Below are 21371 nucleotides of genomic sequence, written 5' to 3'. Positions count from 1 at the left end.
GGAAAGTAGTCTGAAGGAGTTTGCTAAACACGGAAGCGAACAAGTCAGTCATTGGATTGCAGCACAACCCAAAATCCGGAGAGAGAGGAAAGACGAGCTCATATGTCTCGTTTGGCAATCTGACTTTAACTATTTAGTTTCTTACAATCTAAAAAACCACATTTTGTTTGTATACTCTTCGCGTAAAAACACTTGTCATTTTGCAAAACAATTTGAATTTGGCAAAGACAAAAAAAATCCCAGAGTTTCCGAGATTGCTGTGTCTCATGAGTGCTATTTTATAAAGCCATTTATTTCCAAGAAATAAACAAATAACTGTCGCTTCGACTTGCTTGTTGTCGTGAAATCAAAGGTGATGGATTTCAGGCTCTTTACAGTGAAGTAAAATATCATCCCTTGAAGCACCTTTGTTCATCGTCTTAGAAAACGTTCACGTCACCTTAGACTCAATGCACGTGGCAATTTTTTTTACCTTAAACGTGTAAATCACTGAAAAGGAAATAAATTTTCCTGGACTTTGAGTCTTTATAGCTTGCTGCACTTGATTTAATTCCAAATGTGTTTAATCCCCATCACAACATTTTAAAATAGGTAATTGGGAATTCAAACCAACATCCATTAAATAGTGTAGAAAAACAGGTATTTCACATTTCTATTGACTCTGTACACAATTGAGACACTCTCTGTCATTTCTGAGGGTCTGTGCAATTTCTCTTCAAGTGACTGAATCTGTATTTGATTATCTTGTCAGGAGTGGACCATGTCTATATTGGGGACCTATCCCAACGATAACTGAAGCATCATTCCGAACCTACCTTGGCTCCTCAAACATGGTTAGCATTGTGTGCACAAATGGGTGAATAAACGTTTGGGGATGGTAGTGATGATGGATGAACATAATTAAAATGTCAAGTTGCAAATTTCTGTCAAGCTGTGGAATTGGTGGTGTGCCCCACTGGGAAGCCTCTTGTCAAGATAGGAGGCACTGGATCACACAGGATCACCGTAATCGCCAACCGAATAAGCACAAGTTTTCAAACCTGGTGCACTGTACTCAGTCTCATCATTAGGTATATTGGCATTGGCACAGCAGCAGTGCAGAATTGTCCTGCCTCTCCCATTGAGATGCCTGCTGTTGTTCTCTGTTCCATGATCTGGCAGGGTGCAAAACAACTTCCATTCACAGTCTCGGCCAGACTTGGAGATCTTCAAAAAGGTTTCCCTGGACCCAGCAGGAATGCGTACCACATTTTTTTGCCCCTCTGTACTGTGATTGTAGCTCAAGGAAGGGTGAAACGATGCCTTTTTCCTGTGGCAGCATTGACCCTTCAAGATGTTTTGGAATGCCTTCCTAAATTCTTTGTTTGCAGCCGGGTAGATGATGGGGTTTATGCAGCTGTTAAAATAGCCAAGCCAAAATGTTATTTTGAAGATGGTCTCTGGGGCTTTGTACTTTGGGAAGAAGGAACCTGTGGGAGTAAAGAGGAAAGAAATCACGATTTAAGCTGTGTAATAGCATTGACATCAAGTTGAATTTAAATTAGTGATTGATTGGAGCAGGATTAACTTAGTCCACCTCCAAAATGACGAATTACATGACACATGATCCCCATGATGCTTTTTGAGCCAAAGCTGGTATTTAAATTGTAACTAAACTTAATAAGCTGCTGGTCAGAATTCTCCACAAACTGCAAACAGTGTTCCACAAATGTTGATATTTATGAACATAGAAATAGGGTTTAGATGGAGCACTTTTGGGAAGGTAATTGAAATGTTTTGTGCAAATACCAATCATACAAATATTATGTTCCTAACTGCATTCAGTGATGCACTGTTTAAGGGAAGTGGTTTTGTGTTGAAGTGGATCCGTGGTGGAAAATGGTAACAAGTATGTAAAATGAGAAGTGAAGCTTGGAGTTTGAAAGTTAATTGTGGACCAGAATGTCTCTATGAAGCTGAATGTTTTATGTTTGCAGTTTGTATCAGAGAACGTGACTTCGGCATCATTGAGAGTACAGTTTATTCGTGGAAAATCTCAGCAGGTCTGGCAGCATCTGTGAATACAAATCAGAGTTCATGTTCAGGTCTGGTGACCCTTCCTCAGAGCAGTTTCATATCACTGTTGTGGAAGAGAGATCTCATCATTTTCAATGTGGCTGGAGTTGTCTCTGGACCGGACTGGGTTGTAACACCAGCTTCAGGGAATTGTACAGAGAAATAGCAGATCTCCTGGTAAAACATTTGGTCCCTGATTTATTAGGCTGGAATGTTGGCTAAACAGACCATTCTTCCAGTTGGAAAGTGGTTTTAACCATTGCTTGGCAGTGACCTCCTACGTGCCAGGTGCAGTGTCCATTTCTCACATCACCTTAAGGTGGCATTATTGCTAAACACAGCCATAGGAAGGATGCGTTCCCATTCAGGGTTCGATTGGCACACAAACTAAGGAAACAGGAAGTTTTCATGTTGAGATGGGCCTTGTGAAAGACCTAGTGTGACTGGGTGTTCCATGAATTGTATAACTTGGGTTTTGAACAATCAAGAGTTGGGTTGGGAGTGGGTGGGGTGGGCAGGAATATACAAAAGGTCACGTGGGGAGATGAAGAAATTTGAAGAGACAAGTTGTGGCTTAACAGATCATTTTGTCCTCTTTTCCCACTTGTTTGATTGTCTTTCTAAGTTTTCATGGTGAGTTGTTCAGTTCAATTGCTGGTTTTTGTCTTTTTAAGAGTGATCTTCTCCACTCTGCAAACAGATGAGTCTGCATCAGGGAAGACTTCAAACTCTGGAGGAAGGAGAAACACAACTTATCTTTGTGTGATTGAGAAATTCAAATGGTAACTTGATGTTCAAAAGCATTGTATCAGTAAGATTTCACAAAGATCCTGCTGAGCTTGAAAAACAATTTATTTTCTGTGCGCTTATCCCATCTTGCTATTTATCTAACCTAAACAGCAGACACTTGAATCACTGATTGGCACTCTGTTATCATTGAAGTCTTCTTCTCCAATGTGTGTGTGATGATTCATTATAATTTCAAGGTTCTTTGGACAAATAGGTGAAAACTTCTGACTTTTTTTCAGTGTTGCCTGTCACACTTAATGGTCTTTTGTGCTTTCAGAATATTATTTACTTACATGAAAAAGGTACCATTGCTTTTGAAGAAAAATAGACATTGTGAAAGTTTCTAATATATGGCATTAAACAATGGAATGTGAGACATTTAACTTCAAAAAGTGTGAACTGAAATTAGAATCTTTGCTATGTTCAGGGACACAATGTCAGGCCAGTATCAGGATTTGTCACTGTGAACTGCACATCGGTGTGGAAGGCTCCAGACCAGTACAACTAGATGCACTGTTTGATTTTTGGAGTAATAAATCTTTCTTTTTGAATGTCGAGGCTAGGGATGTTTGGCTCTAAGTGAGGGAATGATTGATATGTCTCATTCCTTCAAGAAATTTATATGCGAGGTTTGGTGACCCCATTTTGACAGTACCCACTTCTTCACAATAAGACTAAGTCCATTTATAATCAGTGTGATTAGAGACAGCGTTTCATAAATGCTCTCTTATATCCTGACAAATAGCAATACCAATGTGATAAATGAAGCCTATGATTCTCTATATGAATAAAGAACTGGCCCAATGCTCAAGCATATCAAACAAGACCATTCAGCCCAACAGATCAGTACTGGTGTTTATGTACCATATTATCCTCCTGCCATGCCTGCTTCACCTCATTCTTGCCAAAGGATCTGTTTCAATCTCTCTTGAGTATTGAGCTTTCCCTTATGTGCATCTGTACTGCTTGACTGAACCACTTCATGTGGTTGGAAATTATCTGAGTAGTTACAGATAAACATGGATCAATAAAGTCTACTGGCTTGGCAACTGAACGGCCTTAAATAAAGCAGCTTTTATGTGAATGCTTGCAAAGAGCAGCTTAAAATCAAAGGTGTTTATTCATTTTTGCTGTATTACATAAGATAGGTTATTATCAGCCTGAAACTCCTTTGTTCTGTGATGGATGCAAGAGGCACAAAATTTCAGCACATTGTGTGGTTTGCTGTAGAGTAGAATGAAAGCTCACATTATTATGTTCTAATCAACTGCACAGTGGTTCTTGCAGAGTACAAAGTCACAACTGGATCTCCTTGAAATCGGAAAAGAAGGGCGAATCAGAATGATACAGATAAAAAGCTTAAGGAGGAAATGATTAATTGAAACTCCATTCACCACAATTGAAGGGGGATACAACAATGTGGGAAGTTTTCAGACAGTTGGATAGTCATATCAAATCTTCAAATCAAAAAGCACAGAAACAGACCCTTCGGTGTAACTAGTCCATGCCAACCAGGTTTCAGGAACTGAATTCATCCATTTGCCTGCATTTGGCCCGTATCCCTCTAAACTTTTGCTATCATTGTACCCGTGTCTTCTACTGTCTGTGGCAGCTCGTTCCATACACACACCATTCCTCTGTTCGAAAAAGATGCCCCATAGGGCGCATTTAAATCATTCCCTTCTCAGCTGATTTGATTTGATTTATTGTCACTCGTGCCAAACTAGAGTGAAAAGCTTCATTTGTGAGCAGCACAGGCAGATTGTAGTAAGCAAGGACATGGGGTGAAAAAAATTAGGAGAGAGTGAGGTACACAGGTTACGCTGCACATGACATAGGCAAGGCAAGATCAGTATTGACAAGGTCAACATTATTTGAAGTTGGGGAGTATTCATCAGTCTAATAATGGCAGAGAAGAAACTGTTTTTGAACCTGCTGATACATGAATTTAAGCTTCTGCATCTGCTTCATGGAAGAAGTTACAGGAGAGCATCGCCAGGGTGGGATGGGTCTTTGATGGTAGCCTTTCCACAGCAACAAGACCTGTAAATGGTGTCCGTGAGTGGGACGTTGGCTTCTGTGAGGGTCTGTGCTGTGTACACAACTTCTATAGTTTCTCGACCTGGGTAGAGCAGTTGTTGTACCAGGCCATTAAACACCCAGACAGTATGTTTTCTATGGTGCATCTGTACAAGTTGGTGAGGGGTCTTATGGATGTGCCAAATTTCCTGAGCTGCCTGATGACGAAGGGACATTGTTGCGCCTACTGACTGTTGCATCTACGTGGGAAATCCAAGACCTATTGTCAGTTATTGTCACTCCAAGGAACTTGATGCTTTCAACCATTACTTCAGCTGCATTGATGTAGTTGGCGTCATGTTCTCCTCCTTTCTGTGTGAAGTCAATGATCAGTTGTTAAGTTTTGTTGACACTGGGAGAGAGGCTGTTATCATTGTACCACATCATCAAGCCCTGTATCTCCTTTTTGTATTCTGACTCATCATTGTTTGATATCTGACCTAATATGGTGGTGTTGTCAGCAAACTTGTGGATGGCATTTATTCCGAATTTGGCTACAAATTGTGGGTGTACAGGGAATACACCCTGTAGACAAGCTGGTGAAGGTCCTTACTATAGCAGGCAACCACAGTTGGATGCAGTATTCCAAATGTGTCCTTCATAATGTCTTGCACAGCCATAACATGATGTCCAAACTCCTGTACTCCATCCTTTAATGGACAAAGGCAAGTGAGCCCAACACGCTGTCTACCTGTTGTGCCATCTTGATGAAATTATGTACCTGCAGCCCTCAGTCTGTCTGTTTGACAACACTCCCATGGCCCTACCACTAACTCTGTAAGACCATAAGACATAGGAGTGGAAGTAAGGCCATTCAGCCCATCAAGTCACTCTGCCACTTCAATCATGGCTGATGGGCATTTCAACTCCACTTCCCTGCACTCTCCCCAGAGCCCTTGATTCCTTGTGAGATCAAGAATTTGTCGATCTCTGCCTTGGAGGCATCCAACGTCCCGGCCTCTACTGCACTCCGTGGCAATGAATTCCACAAGCCCACCACTGGCTGGCTGAAGAAATGTCATCTCATTTCAGTTGTAAATTCACCCCCTCTAATTTTAAGGCTGTGCCCACGGGTCCTAGTCTCCCCGCCTAACGGAAACAACTTCCTAGTGTCCATCTCTTCTAAGCCATCCATTATCTTGTAAGTTTCTATTAGATCTCCCCTCAACCTTCTAAACTCTAATGAGTACAATCCCAGGATCCTTAGCCGTTCATCATACGTTAAACCTACCATTCCAGGGATCATCCATGTGAATCTCCGCTGGACATGCTCCAGGGCTAGTGTGTCCTTCCTGAGGTGTGGGACCCAAAATCGGACACAGTATTCTAAATGGGGCCTAACTAGAGTTTCATAAAGCCTCAGAAGCACATCGCTGCTTTTATATTCCAACCCTCTTGAGATAAACGACAACATTATGTTTGCTTTCTTAATCACGGACTCTACCTGCAAGTTAACCTTTAGAGAATCCTGGACCAACACTCCCAGATCCCATTGCACTTCTGCTTTACGAATTTTGTCACCATTTCGTCCTGCCCTAGTTTGTCTGGCCGAAATACCATACCTTGCATTTAATGGAATTAAACTTCATCTGCCATTTTTTGGCCCACTGGTGCAGTTGATCAAGATCCTGTTGTACTGTTAGACAACCTTCTTCACTGTCCACTGTGCCATCAATTTTGGTGTCACCATGTCTCTGACATTCTCATCTGACTTATTTATGACTGCACCAATGATAACCAGGCCTTAAACTTGACAGGTCTGAAGCTTCATCATTCCCTCTGTAAAACTCTCCATTACCCTAACCTTGCACCTTCATTTATGTTTCATTTCAAATTAAGTTTATTTCCAAGACTGACTGCCACCTGTACAGATACCATGTTTAAGGTGCTATATAAATTCAGTTTTTGATGCTGCAGCATCCCATTCATCACAACTTAGTTTTTGGTTTAATAACCTCTGCGGTGCTTGTCATTCTTTTGGGAACACTGTGTGGGCACTACTTTGAGTTCCCACTCCAAACTCTGTTCCTAGCTTCTCACACCATCTCTCTTGCTGACAACAATCTGAATTAACCAGGCTCTTGGTGACTTTGTTTCATGTTTTCTTGCTGGAAAGCATTTACTTCCAGTCCATGCCAGTCCACATTTTAAAATCTTCACCCATGGTTTTATACGTCTCCCTGGCTTTGCTCCCACCTCCTTCTGAACTCCATTTGCAACCCTGTAAATGGCAGTGATACATGCATTCCTCTCATTGTGGTCTCCTGTGCGTTCCCAATTGTAATTGCTCCCTGCTGGTTGTGCTTTCAGTTGTTTTGGCTTCCAGCTCTGGAATAGTTTTCCTACATCCGTTTGGTTCTTTGTTTTTTTTTGTCCTTTACAATACACCTTAAAACATGGGTTTTGACAAATCTTTGGTCATCTGGCTTTCTGATGTCTGTCATGTGTCCCGAGATCATATTTTGCATTTTAATTCTCGTGTGAAGCATCTTGTGATCCATGGCTTATCAAGTTGAATATAACAGAAATATAAACTAATGTTCATTGGCACTTTGTGGTTTTACTAATTTAATGAAACTGTTGCATTTTGTTTAGTATGTTGCATACAGGATATACACCAATGTATTAAATAATACTCAGGTGAAAACATCACTTTTAAGCATTGAAACAGTTGTGATAAATGTATTTAGATTAGCACAGACCTGATGGGCTGAAAGCCTCTTTTGCACTTCACAAGTATAATGTCATGTGCTTTTAACCCAACATTCAATCCTGCCTAATTTGAAGAAACTTAGGGAATTTCCCATGGCAAATCAACACGCCTGGTGGAAGTTTTAAAATAACCAGGGAATAATGTTTGCCTGTTACATGCTACATTGTCAACACCATAGCCACACAATCTGCACCTCTATCTCACGCTGTATACATTGACATTCCCATTAGAATTTGGCATTCTTGCCATTCTGCCCTGACATATGCAAGACAAATAACCTGAAAAGCTTGACATCCAAAATTAAGGTATTTTTTTTTTCTGGATTGGAGTATCTAGAATTTCAGAAAACTGAGAAAAGCTTTGAGAAAATGCTTTGAAAATACTGGCAAGTTATAAGAGCATACTTGTAATATTGACAACATGCATGACGGATGGTCCTGGAATTATTGAGACCAAAACAAACACAGGCACTCCAGAAGCTAATTACACAAACATGTCACATCTTATTTATTGTTCTCTAAATCCACGAAGCCAGCTTGCAATAACATCTAGATTTGCCAGACTAAGCTCATAAACCAACATGTTTTATCATCTGTCGTCAATCTCTTCAAATGGTTACACTCTATGCAGGTTTTGGAACAACAGTGTTTCTGATGTAAATTGAAACATAAGTTTTCCCTCCAGTAAAAATCTTGATTTGTATTTAATTTATGTTAGTGTTTCCCTGCTTTGACTGCAACTGGTGATTCCTCAACTTTACTTTCACAAATAAAGAGCTGACCCGATCACAAATCTGTCATTGTCTCTCAGTAATTTTCTCACTTACATCTGCTCCACTGACAGTGTACTTGATTTCTGTCCCATTGTAAAACTTGGATGTGGGTCTCATTGCTCTCCATCTGAATTGAAAATATGTAAACGGAAGAGCTGAGGACTTCATTACACGATCCCAGTAATACCTGGCCGTTATCATGTCTGTTTCAACTTGGCAAATTTCATAATCCGGTCACCAATATTTTTGACAGCATGGTACAATATGATGAAGGATACTAGTCTTGTTGCTTTATTGAGTGTTCTCCCTTCTCCCTCCTCAAAAATGTGTCATGCTGTTTATGTTCACAAAATCCAAGTTTTGACAACTGTAGTTGTCCAGTTGAAAAGTTATGAGACGTACATATATTTCCATTTCGAGACAGAATCCATTACGTCTTTTTTTTAAGAACTGCATTTGGAGAGAATGCCTGCTATGTCCATGCCACACTGAAACCTGTCCCTTCAGCCTGATTGTAGTGGCAGACAGTGAGAAGATTGTTAAGGACATCAGAAATTTGGGACATGCGAGAAACGATTGAAAACTTTGATACAAGAAGTTGTAAATATGGGTTTGTTGTTGGTACCTGCTCAGTTCCAGAGATGTAACTCTGCTGTAAGCCAATGTAGATCTTGCATGATTGATAAAGTCCAGAGTAGCAGCTATAACACAGTCTACTGTCTTAACAAGACTATTCTGATATCTTTTACTTCAGTTTTTTCAAGGGAAAACTGAAAGGACACTTATGAAATGTGACTTGATCCAAATGAAGCAGCTGCTTTGTCGCACACTGCGGTGGACATGGAGAACATTCATTGGGCACAATTCTCAATGATACCACATGAATAGCACATGTGTTTACAGACAGAATATGTTCGCTTCTTCACAGTCTCCTGTAGTTCTTAGTTGTTCATTTCTAGGAAAGTCTTCGTGTTTCTCTTGATAAACCTCATCACCCTTATTACCTTCATGTTTGAACGGCTCCTGTTTCCCCTCAAGCCCAAGTAACTGTTTAAAAGTGACCATAGCCTTCCCAATGCTGTGGGTCTGATGATTTTTTTTTGATTCCTCAGTTTTAAAAGAAGTTGCTAAAAATTTCAGTCCAAGCAGAAACAGTAAGAGTAGCTTTCAATATGTAAGAACTGGTTGTCGCCAATCGTTTGGTTAAAACTTAGGCTGTAAGCTATAGTAACAGAATAAGGTCATTCAGCCCATCAGGTCTGCTCCTTCATTTAATCATGTCTGATATGTTTCTCAATCTCAGTCTCCTTCCTTCTCCCTGTAACCCTTGATTCCCTTACGAGTGAAGAACCTACCTCTGTCTGTCTTAAAGGCACTTATTGACCTGGTCTCCGCGGACTTCTGTGGCAATGAGTTCCATACATTCACTACCGTCTGATTGAAGAAATTACTCATCTCAGTTCTAAAGGGTCATCTGAGGCTGTGCCCTCAGATCCTCATCTCTCCTACTATTGCAAACATCTTCTCCATATACACTCTATCCAAGCCCCTCAGTATTCTGCAAGTTTCAATGAAATCCCAAACCCCTTGTCCTTCTAAACTCCATCTGGCACAGACCTCGAGTTCTGAACCGCTTCTCATATGACAAGCCCTTCATCCCTGTGATCATTTTTGTAAATCTCCACTGGACAATCTGAGGCCAGCACATCCTGCTCTCAATATTCCAAATGTAGTTTGACCAGGGCCTTGTACAGCTTCAGCAGTACATCTCTGCACTCATATTCTAGCCGTCTAGAAATGAATGCAAACATTACATATGCTTTCCTATCTGCTTACTGAACCTACATGTTAAGAATCCTGATCCAGGACTCCCATGTCCTTTTGTGTTTCAGATTTCTGAAACCTTTCTCCATTTGGAAAACAGTCTCTGCCTCTCTACTTTCTACCAAACCGCATAACCTCACACTTACCCATATTGTATTCCACGTGCCACTTCTTTGCCCACACTGCTAGCCTGTCCATGTGCTTCTGCAGCACCTCCTCCAATCCCTCTGGACTCTCTCAAAGGCCAGCGCATCCTTCATTATAAACGGCCCAAAACTGCTCTCAATATTGTAAATGTGGTCTGACCAAAGCCTTATACAGCATATCTCTGTTCTTGAATTTTTGCCCACTTGACATGAATATGGTATAATAGACTCATTTTAACAACCTAACATTAACGCAAAGATTGGAAGAAGTTTTAATTTAAATTTTAGTCTTCTTTGGAAAAATATACAAAACTAAAGGCATTTAAGATCATAATCAAATGGTAAACACAATGGAAACAATTGGACATCTTTTGGACAGTGTGGAGGTATACTAACCATCCAGGCATTATTGAGAAACTGCAACAAGTGGCGATGGGGAGGTCTTGTGATGCAGTGAGTAGCAACTTTGCCTCTGACCCAGAGGCTTTGGGATTGAATTCCAACCATAGACTGAAGCAAGGTGCATTCCTAATGTGTCAAAATTGACTGATTATGAGCCGCTGAACCTTCCAGTACATCAGTGGCACAATGGGATTGTGTCTTGGTCAGCCAAGAGTGGCACTCATCAAGCTATGTGGTCTCCAGTGACAGGCTAGCAACCCGGTCCAGTAGAGTGAGCCATAGAAACAGAAATAATCATATGCTTGCCTGCTTCATAGTCTCAGTAGGAGGCAGCCATGATTGGTAGGAATGGGAACAACTGTCAGGTCTTGCTGTTATGAGTTTAGATGGGTTGATTGCCTCCCCAATACTTCACCCCCCCCCACTATGTATTTCACTGATGTAGAAACCAACCAGCAAGTGTGACATCAAACCTTTAATTCTGGTGCATTTCAATAATTCTTCCTTTCAGGGTTCACAGGAATTGAACTTGCACACTGTTGTATTGCTCAAGTCACAAATAATTTTTCCATTTGAAAAGGTGTTTTGTTTAAGTAGAAAGAGATGAAGAAAGGCACAGATATTAGGGCTCTATAAAAGAAAGAGTGCTAGGTAAATGGAGAAGGGAAGATTGGTTGGCACAAACATGAAACATGTTTTGATGCCTTGCAAAGGGAAGCTTTGAAGTCTGAGTCAGGTGTCTTAAATGCACAGTGAAGCACTGAAGTACACAATAACTGAATAAATAGATCACTTCCATGAAGGGATGGTATTGTACAAAGTGTTCACCAACTTTGGATCTTGTAGAAGTTAATGAAAAATCAATTGTGAATTATTTAAAATAATACCATTTAAAATAATAGTGCATGGGTGTCATGTTGAAACCTGAAATGTTTTCCAAACCAAACATTGTCACTGATAATTCAACTTTAATGATGATCGCGAGTTTTGAGAAGATTTGTAGCTCAGGTTGAGGTTCTGGATGTGAGTTTGCTCGCCGAGCTGGAAGGTTAGTTTTCAGACGTTTCGTCACCATTCTAGGTAACATCATCAGTGACCCTCCGATGAAGCGCTGGTGTTATGTCCAGCTTTCTATTTATCTGGTTAGGTTTCCTTGGGTTGGTGATGTCATTTCCTGTTCTTTTTCTCAGGGGATGGTAGATTGGCTCCAAATCAATGTGTTTGTTGATGGAGTTCCGGTTGGAATGCCATGCTTCTAGGAATTCTCGTGCGTGTCTCTGGCTTGTCCTAGGATGGATGTGTTGTCCCAATCAAAGTGGTGTCCTTCCTTATCTGTATGTAAGGATACGAGTGATAGTGGCTCATGTCGTTTTGTGGCTAGTTGATGTTCATGTATCCTGGTGGCTAGCTTCCTGCCAGTTTGTCCAATGTAGTGTTTGTCACAGTTCTTGCAAGGTATTTTGTAGATGACGTTCGTTTTATTTGTTGTCTGTATAGGGTCTTTTAAGTTCATTAACTGCTGTTTTAGTGTGTTGGTGGGTTTGTGGGCTACCCTGATGCCAAGGGATCTGAGTAGTCTGGCAGTCATTTCGGAAATGTCTTTGATGTAGGGGAGCGTGGTTATGGTTTCTGAGCCGGTTTTGTCTGTTTGTTTGGATTTGTTGCTGAGAAATCGGCAGACTGTGTTCATAGGGTATCCATTCTTTTTGAATACGCTGTATAGGTGATTTTCCTCTGCTCTGCGTAGTTCCTTTGTGCTGCAGTGTGTGGTGGCTAGTTGGAATAATGTTCTAATGCAGCTTCGTTTGTGGGTGTTGGGATGGCTGCTCCTGTAGTTCAGTATTTGGTCCGTATGTGTTGTTTTCCTGTAGACGCTGGTTTGAAGTTCCCCATTGGCTGTTTGCCCTATTAATAGAGTGAACAGCCAATGGGGAACTTCAAACCAGCGTCTACAGGAAAACAACACATACGGACCAAATACTGAACTACAGGAGCAACCATCCCAACACCCACAAACGAAGCTGCATTAGAACATTATTCCAATGAGCCACCACACACTGCAGCACAAAGGAACTACGCAGAGCAGAGGAAAATCACCTATACAGCGTATTCAAAAAGAATGGATACCCTATGAACACAGTCTGCCGATTTCTCAGCAACAAATCCAAACAAACAGACAAAACCGGCTCAGAAACCATAACCACGCTCCCCTACATCAAAGACATTTCCGAAATGACTGCCAGACTACTCAGACCCCTTGGCATCAGGGTAGCCCACAAACCCACCAACACACTAAAACAGCAGTTAATGAACTTAAAAGACCCTATACAGACAACAAATAAAACGAACGTCATCTACAAAATACCTTGCAAGAACTGTGACAAACACTACATTGGACAAACTGGCAGGAAGCTAGCCACCAGGATACATGAACATCAACTAGCCACAAAACGACATGAGCCACTATCACTCGTATCCTTACATACAGATAAGGAAGGACACCACTTTGATTGGGACAACACATCCATCCTAGGACAAGCCAAGCAGAGACATGCACGAGAATTCCTAGAAGCATGGCATTCCAACCGGAACTGCATCAACAAACACATTGATTTGGAGCCAATCTACCATCCCCTGAGAAAAAGAACAGGAAATGACATCACCAACCCAAGGAAACCTAACCAGATAAATAGAAAGCTGGACATAACACCAGCGCTTCATCGGAGGGTCACTGATGATGTTACCTAGAATGGTGACGAAACGTCTGAAAACTAACCTTCCAGCTCAGCGAGAAACTCGCATTAATGATGATCTTATGTCCCCTCCACTCCCTCCTCGTTTTAAACACCTGTAAAGGAACTAACTGGCATACTCAATGAGTGTATAGTCAAGGCTCACAAACAAAGCCATTTAAATCCCCATTTATCCCCAAGACTTGATATCATTCTCATGTATACAAGAAAAATCCAACATGAAGCGTGACACCAGGAGAAGTTGCATTTACAATGCACCTTTTAAAGTAGTAAAATGTCCCATGGTACTTCTCAGATCTTTAACAAACAAAATTGGTGTCTTCAGTGCGTTGACTTCTGCTTCTCTGGATTAAGCCATCAGTCTGCAAGTTTAACAATTCAGATTTGCCAGTTGCTTGCATGATTGATCTAATGGTCATGATATTTTTTCCATCTTGTAAATACATTTTAATATGATTCAAACACCTATAGAGAAGTTGAACTAAAATAGTGATGAAGCCAGGAGCTGGAAATAATTGGCTTTCGAGTTGCGGACTGTAACATAAAATCATGGTATCTTTAGTTCAACGTGTTACGTTGATAGCTTACTACTCTGAGTTTATGTGTGAAATCCAAAATGTGACCTCTGACCCATAGAAACTATAATTTAGAGTGTAGGTGTGGCACATGATCAAGAGGGCTAATGGGGTGGTATTGGTCATTTTGAGCGAGATTAAACATTACTTTTATGTTTTAGCCAATAATGCATTGGTGAGACAAGATCTTTAAAAAGTGTATGAAGTTTTGGTCTCTTTATTTAATAAAGGATGGAAATGCATCCAAGGTTTACTAGATTGAAACCCAGAGGTGTCTCAGGAGGACAGATCAGACAGATGGCCTTGCTTCCATCAGAGTTTAGAAGACAGAGAAATGACTTGATAGTAGTTAATAAGGTCCTGAATGGGAGTCAGTCCAAAACTAGGGGAGACTTGTAAAATTACGAAATGCTATTATGAAAAATCTTTTCAGGACAGATGAGAAATGTTTTGTGAGGATTGAGAAACTTTGAAACTGTGCTTCAGAAGGCAGTAGAGACGGGGTCTTTGAATATTTACATGTCAGAGGTTTATAGATGCTTCAGGGGAATCGAGGGTTATCCAGTGTGAACGACAATGTGGAACGTGAAGCACAATATCAGCTATCATCTCAATGAAAACAGCAGGGTTGAGGGATCAAATGGTTGACTTCTTTGTATGTGTGGATGACCCATTGTATTTGCACCAGTTGTCCTTCTCAACCCATACAGAATCAGAGTCGTACAGCACAAAATCAGACCCTTCCGTCCAACCAGTCCTTGTCAATCATAATCCCAAAATAAATGAGTCTGACCTGCCTGTGCTTGGCCTTCAACTATTTCTTATCCATGTATTTATCCAGATTTTTAAAATTGTTGGAACTGTGCTCACATCCACCATTTCTTCTGGAAGTTCATTGCACACAAACTACTCTCTGTAAACAAAAAGGCCCATTTTATAAAAAATCTTGCTCCTCTTACCTTAAAAATATGCCCCCTAGTTTTAAAATCCCACACCCTAGGGAAGACACCTACCATTCACTTTATCTACCCTGCAAGATATTATAAACCTTTATAAGGTCACCCCTTAACCTCTGATGCTTCAGTGAAACAAATCCCAGGCTACCCAGCATGTCTTTATAACTCAATCCATTCCTATCAACATCCTTTGTAAATTCCTCCTGAACCCTCTCCAGCTTAATAATATCCTTCCCACAGAAAGGTGACCAGACCTGGACACAGTACTCCAGAAGAGACCTCACAAACATCCTGTACAACCACAACATGAAGTCCTAACTCCTATGCTCAGTGGTCTGAGCAATGAATGCAAGGGTGCTAAATGCCTTCTTTGAGTAAATTTCACATAATTACATACCTAAACCCTATGTCTATCTGTTGACAACATTCTTCAAGTCCCTGCTTTTAATTGTATAAATCCTGCCCTTCTTTGTTTTACCAAAATACAGCATATTTTCATACTTTCCTTGACTTATCACCTGAAGCCTTACAATTCGACTGGCTTGGCATTTTGTTTATTATAAAGATTGTTGTGACTGAGCTGTCGTTCTTGAAATATCCCGTTTCATTTACGGAATTGCAATTGAATCCCCATGTAACCTTGTTGCGTCCCACTGTGCTGTTTCTTTTTCAGTGTGGAGCTGGAGGATCACAGCAGGCCAGGCAGCATCAGAGGAGCAGGAGATTTGATGTTTCGAGTCGGGACCCTTCTTTAGAGCACTTTCCTCCTCCTCTGATGCTGCCTGGCTTGCTGCATTCTCCAGCTCCACGCAGTGTTGTCTCTGACTCCAGCCTATGCAGTTCTTACTATCTCTGACCGTCTTCTTTCAGGCTTTATTTTTGGTATGGTTTCCCCTCTGTAAGTGCAATTCCTTTCCTTTCCACACTGAAGAAAGCCTGAATAATGCTGAAAAAAAACAACCGTTTTGAATAGAACGAAAGCTCAGTCCCGTGGAAATAAGTGAAAATTCCATTATTTTACTCTGACAGGGTCTTTACCAGGGAAGTTAAAAACCGGAGGGGGAACATAGAAATCCTTACAGTGTGGAAACTGACCATTCACCTCTTCGTGTCCCTACCGACCCTCCAAAGAACATCCCACCCTACCACTGTCACCCTGCATTTCCCATGGTTTATTGACGAGCTTGCACAGCCCTGGACCCTGGGCGCTTTAGCATGGCCGATCCACGTAACAGTTATGACCGTGTCGTTCTTCGCAAAACCATTTGACAGAAATATTTCTGTCCATAAAATATTTCGTGCACTTTGTTATCGCAACTGATGTGTGTGGTCGATGACTAAACGTAACTCGTTGCATCATTGTAGAATAATCTAACTGTCCTGCAATTCCGCTCTGTCTGCTGGGTTCTCTTTCTCTCTCTCTTTAACCCCAACTGCCCAACTTTTGCTTTAGTCAGTGTGGCTTTTCCTGTCTTCCATTGTCGGTGTCCTTCCTCTGCACCCCCCTTTTTGTTTTTGCACTTTTTTAAAAGACACGTTTCAAGGACAGACAGCAGTTTCTCCTTCACCCTCACACGACTGCAGGGGATTTCACCATCATGCCTGACAGCAACTCAATATTTCACTCTGTGTCCGCGCTGGTAATAATGCTCCGCTCGCTTCTTTCTTCCCGGCAATCTCCCACAGCCTCTTCAGCGATTCTTCCCTCCGCTGTTGAGGGTCTGTCGCTCTACCAGGATCTCATGAGGCTCGTTCACCCGGCTGCTTATTCACGCCTTGACTGAAACAGCGCGGATGTGTCATTTCACGGCAGGGCATTGTTTCCAGACGAAGAAATTCATAAACACCAAGTTGTACCGTGGTTTCCACATCAGAGCGACATGTGTCCAAACGGTGACCGAATATCACTACTGAAGGAAAGCGCACTAGTTCCTCTCCTTGTCTCAGTGAACACTTGGCAACACTCTTCCTCTCTACACACTACTCTCCATCGTTTACACATAAGCAGAAAGAGACACCGTCCTGCAAGTGCCAGTAATGGTCATCGCTACATATGTTTCATTATCATGTCACTTTAATTGATTGATTGATAAGTTCCAGAACAGACCCTCCTACAGCCGTCACTAACAATGTTACGGCCAATGTCACACTGATAGAGTCACAGCGATGTACAGCATGGCTCAGACCCTTCAGTCCAACTCGTCCGTGCTGACGAAATATCCGAAATAAGTCTAATCCCATTTGCCAGCATTTGGCCCATGTCCCCCTCAACCCCTTCCTATTCATGTCCCCATCCTGATACTTTTTAAATGTTCTAACTGTACCAGCCTCTACCACTTCCTCTGGCAGCTCATTCCAAACACGCACCACCCTCTGCATGAAAAAGTTGCCCTTGAGGTCCCTTTTAAATCTTTCCCGCTCACCTTAAACCTGTGCCCTCTAGTTTCGGACTCCCCTAGCCTGGGGAATAGATCTTCACTATTCACCCTATCCGTGCCCTCGTTAATTTTGTAAATCTCTACAAGATTCACCCCTCAGCCTCCGACACTTTGGGGGGGGGGGGGGGGGTTCGCAAAATGAGTCCCAAGCCTTGCCGGCGCCTCCCTCTCGCTCAACCCTCCAATGCTGCCAACACCCAGCACTCAGAAAGGCCACTTCAGACGAGCAAAACGCACAGCGAAACACACAAAAGGAACAGCTGCTGAAGGTTAGGGAGTATCCGGAAACGGATCAGACAATACGATGCAAAGGAATCGGTTCTTACCTAAGGGCAGGACCACGAAGAATGGGAGCCAGCAGAGGATGAAGCCTCCGACCACTATCCCCAGCGTCTTGGCCGCTTTCTTCTGCCTCCTGAACTTGAGGAGGAGCACGGAGAACTGAGTCTTCAGCTGGGTCCCCCGGCCCTGGGGGTGGCTCTGGGTCTGGTCCAGTGGGTCAGCCGTCTTCTCCGGCCGGTGGATGCGCAGCGTTACCCAGTCCCCTGCCCCCTTGGATCTCTCCCTCTTCCTGCCCTCCTCCAGGCTCCTGGTTTCGCGCCTGGCCACGATATAGACCCGGCAGTACATGACCAGGATGACGGCCAGGGGCGCGTAGAAGGATCCCAGGGCCGAGAACAGGACGTAGCCGGGCTCCTCGGTCACTCGGCAGACCGTGTGGTCGGGGGGCGCGGGCTCCTTCCAGCCCAGGAGGGGACCCACCGAGATGGCCAGAGCCAGGGTCCAGACGCCCAGGAGGGTGAGCAGCGCCTTTCTCTCGGTCACGATGGCCGGGTGCCGCAGCGGGTAACTGACCCCGATGTAGCGCTCGATAGAGATGACACAGAGGCTGAGGATGGAGGCGGTGGAGCAGAGGACGTCCAGGGCCGCCCAGATGTCACACAGCAGCCGGCCGAGTGGCCAGTGGCCCTGCACCTCGAGCCAGGCGGACAGCGGCAAGACGCTGCAGCTCAGCAGGAGGTCGGCCACCGCGAGGTTGACGGTGAAATAGTTGGTGACCGTCTGCAGGGGCCGGTGGCAGACCACGGACAGGACCACCAGCACGTTCCCCAGCAAGGCGAACAGGATGAACGAGCCCAGCGTTAGCCCCAGGGCAATGGCCCGGCTCGGGCTGGGGCTGGGGCGGGCTGAGCTGTTCACCGCCAGCACCGAGCCGGTCCGGTTTTCAGGAAGGATCCCCATGCTTGAGCGCAATCTCTCCTCTTCTCCTCCCCTCTCCTTCTCTCTTTCTCCCCTTTCCTCCTCTCCTTTCCTTCCCTCCCTTCCTCCCTCCACTCCCTACCCCTCTCCTCTGCCCTTCCCTCTCTTGCTCCTCAGGGAGGTGTTGGTAAATTGTACAGAAGAAATGGCCCTCTTCCTCCCAGCTGCCTGGGTCCAGGTGCTTGGAAAGCGCCTCTAGCTGGTAAAGAACAGAGAGAGGAGGTGGTCTCTCAAAAAGGGAAGGCGAGACTCTCTAGCTTCCGCCTATTCCCCCCCCCCCCCCAACCTCTCTCTCCTCACTCCCTTTGTGTATCTCTCATGTCGAGGAAGGGGAAGCTGTCTCCTCCTTCTGGGATTACCCCCCACCCCCAACGAATCACAAGTTGACCCTGGGGGCGTGGCTGAACCGCGACAGAAACTCCTCAAGACTTTGGGTGCTTCCAAAGTGTCACTCCTCCCCCCGCCCCCCGACAACCCCCGACCCCCGGGCACAAAGGTAACCGGATCACCCCACACCCCACCGATTTCACCAGCCCAAACCCTTCCCTCGACCATCAGCACCACGCTAGTCTCTGGTGGAAAGGGTCGTGCGCTTTCCTGGAGCTGGGTAGAGGAGTGCGGGACATCTTCACCGGGGTTTGGGGGGCGTGGGGGTGGTGGTGGGGGAGCGAGCAGATCGAGACTCTCAGCGGCTAGGATTTTGAGGGGATGTACTTAGTCCCAACCAGAAGGGGAACAGAAATCAGCGTAAGTTCTTGCCTGAAGCCGTGATAATTGAGCGTCTCTTAGAATGAACATTCATTCCAAGTGTTGCAGAAAGCATACCTTCCGCCATTTACTTCGTTTCGGGGTGAACCTCTCCCAGTCATTGCCTTAAAATCGGACCCGAGACTCTAACTGCTCTTCACTTGTTTCTCCGGTTGCAAGTCAATCACGGATCGATGTCGGGCGAGAAACAATATTAGGTCCTTTGCAAACCTGTCTTCTCTGAAATAAAATCCCCTAAAGAGCTGCGGATGGTGGAAATGTCAAACTGAAATACCCCCGCCAGAAATTGCTGGGAAAACTCAGCAGGTCTGGCAGCATTTGTGCAGAGAGGTGTTCCCAGGAAGGGTCACTAGACCCGAAAGGTCAACTCTGCATTCACTCTCAACAGGTGCCGCCAGACCTGCTGAGCTTCCGCCACCATCCCCCCAGCAATGTCTGTTTTTGGTTTTCTATCCGGCTGTGTCGAGATAGTCAGCCCGCAGACGTGTAAATTAGCCGCTGCTCCTGAAGAAAATCCCACCAAAGTTCACCCACAAATCTCTTGATTTGGGAGAAACGGACGCAGTGAGAGAGAGAGAGAGAGAATGTCTTCACTGAACCGACCACTCTCCTTCAGTGTTCAGTCAGTGACGGAGCCCGAGTCACAGTTTTTAACAGCACGACAAGAGGCCCATCGGCCCATCGTATTCTCATCCCATTTTCCAGCACTTGCCTCCTCGCCGTGTGTGCGCTGGCGCTTCAAGGGCCCATCTAAATACTGAAAGGGTGAAACATCACGGGAACAGGCCCTTCGGTCCAACTTGCCCGTCCCGACCAGACATCCCAAACTGAACTGGTGCCACTTGCCAGCATTTGGTCTATATCCCTCTAAGTCCTACCTATTCATGTACCCATCCAGATGCCTTTTAAATGTTGTAATTGTACCAGCCTCCGCCACTTCCTTTAGCAGCTCATTCCCTAGATGCACCACACTGCATGAAACAGTTGCTCCTCAGGTCCTTTTTGCATTTTCCCCTCTCACCTTAAACCTCTGCTCTCTAGTTTTGGACACCCCCAGCCTCTTAAGTCTCTTGAGGGATCCCACATCTACCACCCTTTTTCGATCATAAACTCTGCATACCCACTACTCATTAAATAAAAATAATGTCCAAATCTCCTCAAAACCATTGCTCAGGACCTCAAATGTGCCGCCTGGCTGTTGACCCCTCAAGGAAGGAGGAAAACTTCTTCCCATGTCTGTGCCACTCAGAATCAGGTCCCACCTGATCCCCTGCATTCTGCGTGCTAAACAAAACAACCTCAGTTTATGTAATCTCTCTCCATAGCTCAAGCACCAGCTGTGGCAACATCCTGGTGAATCTCCTCTGCACCCTCTCCAGCAAAATGATGATGTCCCAATAATAATGTGATGAACAGAACTGCAGACAGTACTCTAGCTGTGGTCCAAAAAACATTCCATACAGTTCCAATAAAACATCTTTGCCATTGTATTCACATGCCTGGACTAAAGAAGGCAAGTATCCCAGATGCCTTCTGAACCACCTGAATCTGCCTGCCCTGCTGCTTTCAAGGACATGCACACTCAGGTTTCTCTAATCCTTCATATTTCCAAGGATCCCAAGTTCAATATGAACTCCTTTGCCTTGTCTGGTCTCCTAAAATGTGTCACCTTGCATCAATCACAATGATCGGATTGGTGAAACAAGGCCTAGGTTCTGTGCACACATACACACACAGACACACACACACACACACACACACACACACACATACCCTCCCATCATTGTCTATCCAGCAGGTGACCCACTTGTCTTGAACTTTATCTACTTTAGGATCCTCCA

At 43.8% G+C, this 21371-nt stretch overlaps 1 protein-coding gene across 1 annotated transcript; it reads right to left on the bottom strand.

Annotated features, from left to right (window-relative positions):
- Positions 1-267: 267 nt before the first annotated feature.
- On the bottom strand, positions 268-19047 carry adra1aa (adrenoceptor alpha 1Aa). Its single transcript, XM_048523238.2, has 2 exons — positions 17829-19047; positions 268-1469 (listed from the first exon to the last, which is right to left on the bottom strand). Exons 1-2 carry the CDS (start codon positions 18742-18744, stop codon positions 991-993), a joined length of 1395 nt encoding a protein of 464 aa, XP_048379195.1. The 5' UTR covers positions 18745-19047; the 3' UTR covers positions 268-990.
- Between the last annotated feature and the right edge of the window lie 2324 nt (positions 19048-21371).

This window comes from Stegostoma tigrinum, chromosome 40 (assembly GCF_030684315.1).
Source record: "Stegostoma tigrinum isolate sSteTig4 chromosome 40, sSteTig4.hap1, whole genome shotgun sequence".
Classification (NCBI taxonomy): Eukaryota; Metazoa; Chordata; class Chondrichthyes; order Orectolobiformes; family Stegostomatidae; genus Stegostoma; species Stegostoma tigrinum.
This window is presented reverse-complemented; position numbering and strand designations above follow the sequence as displayed.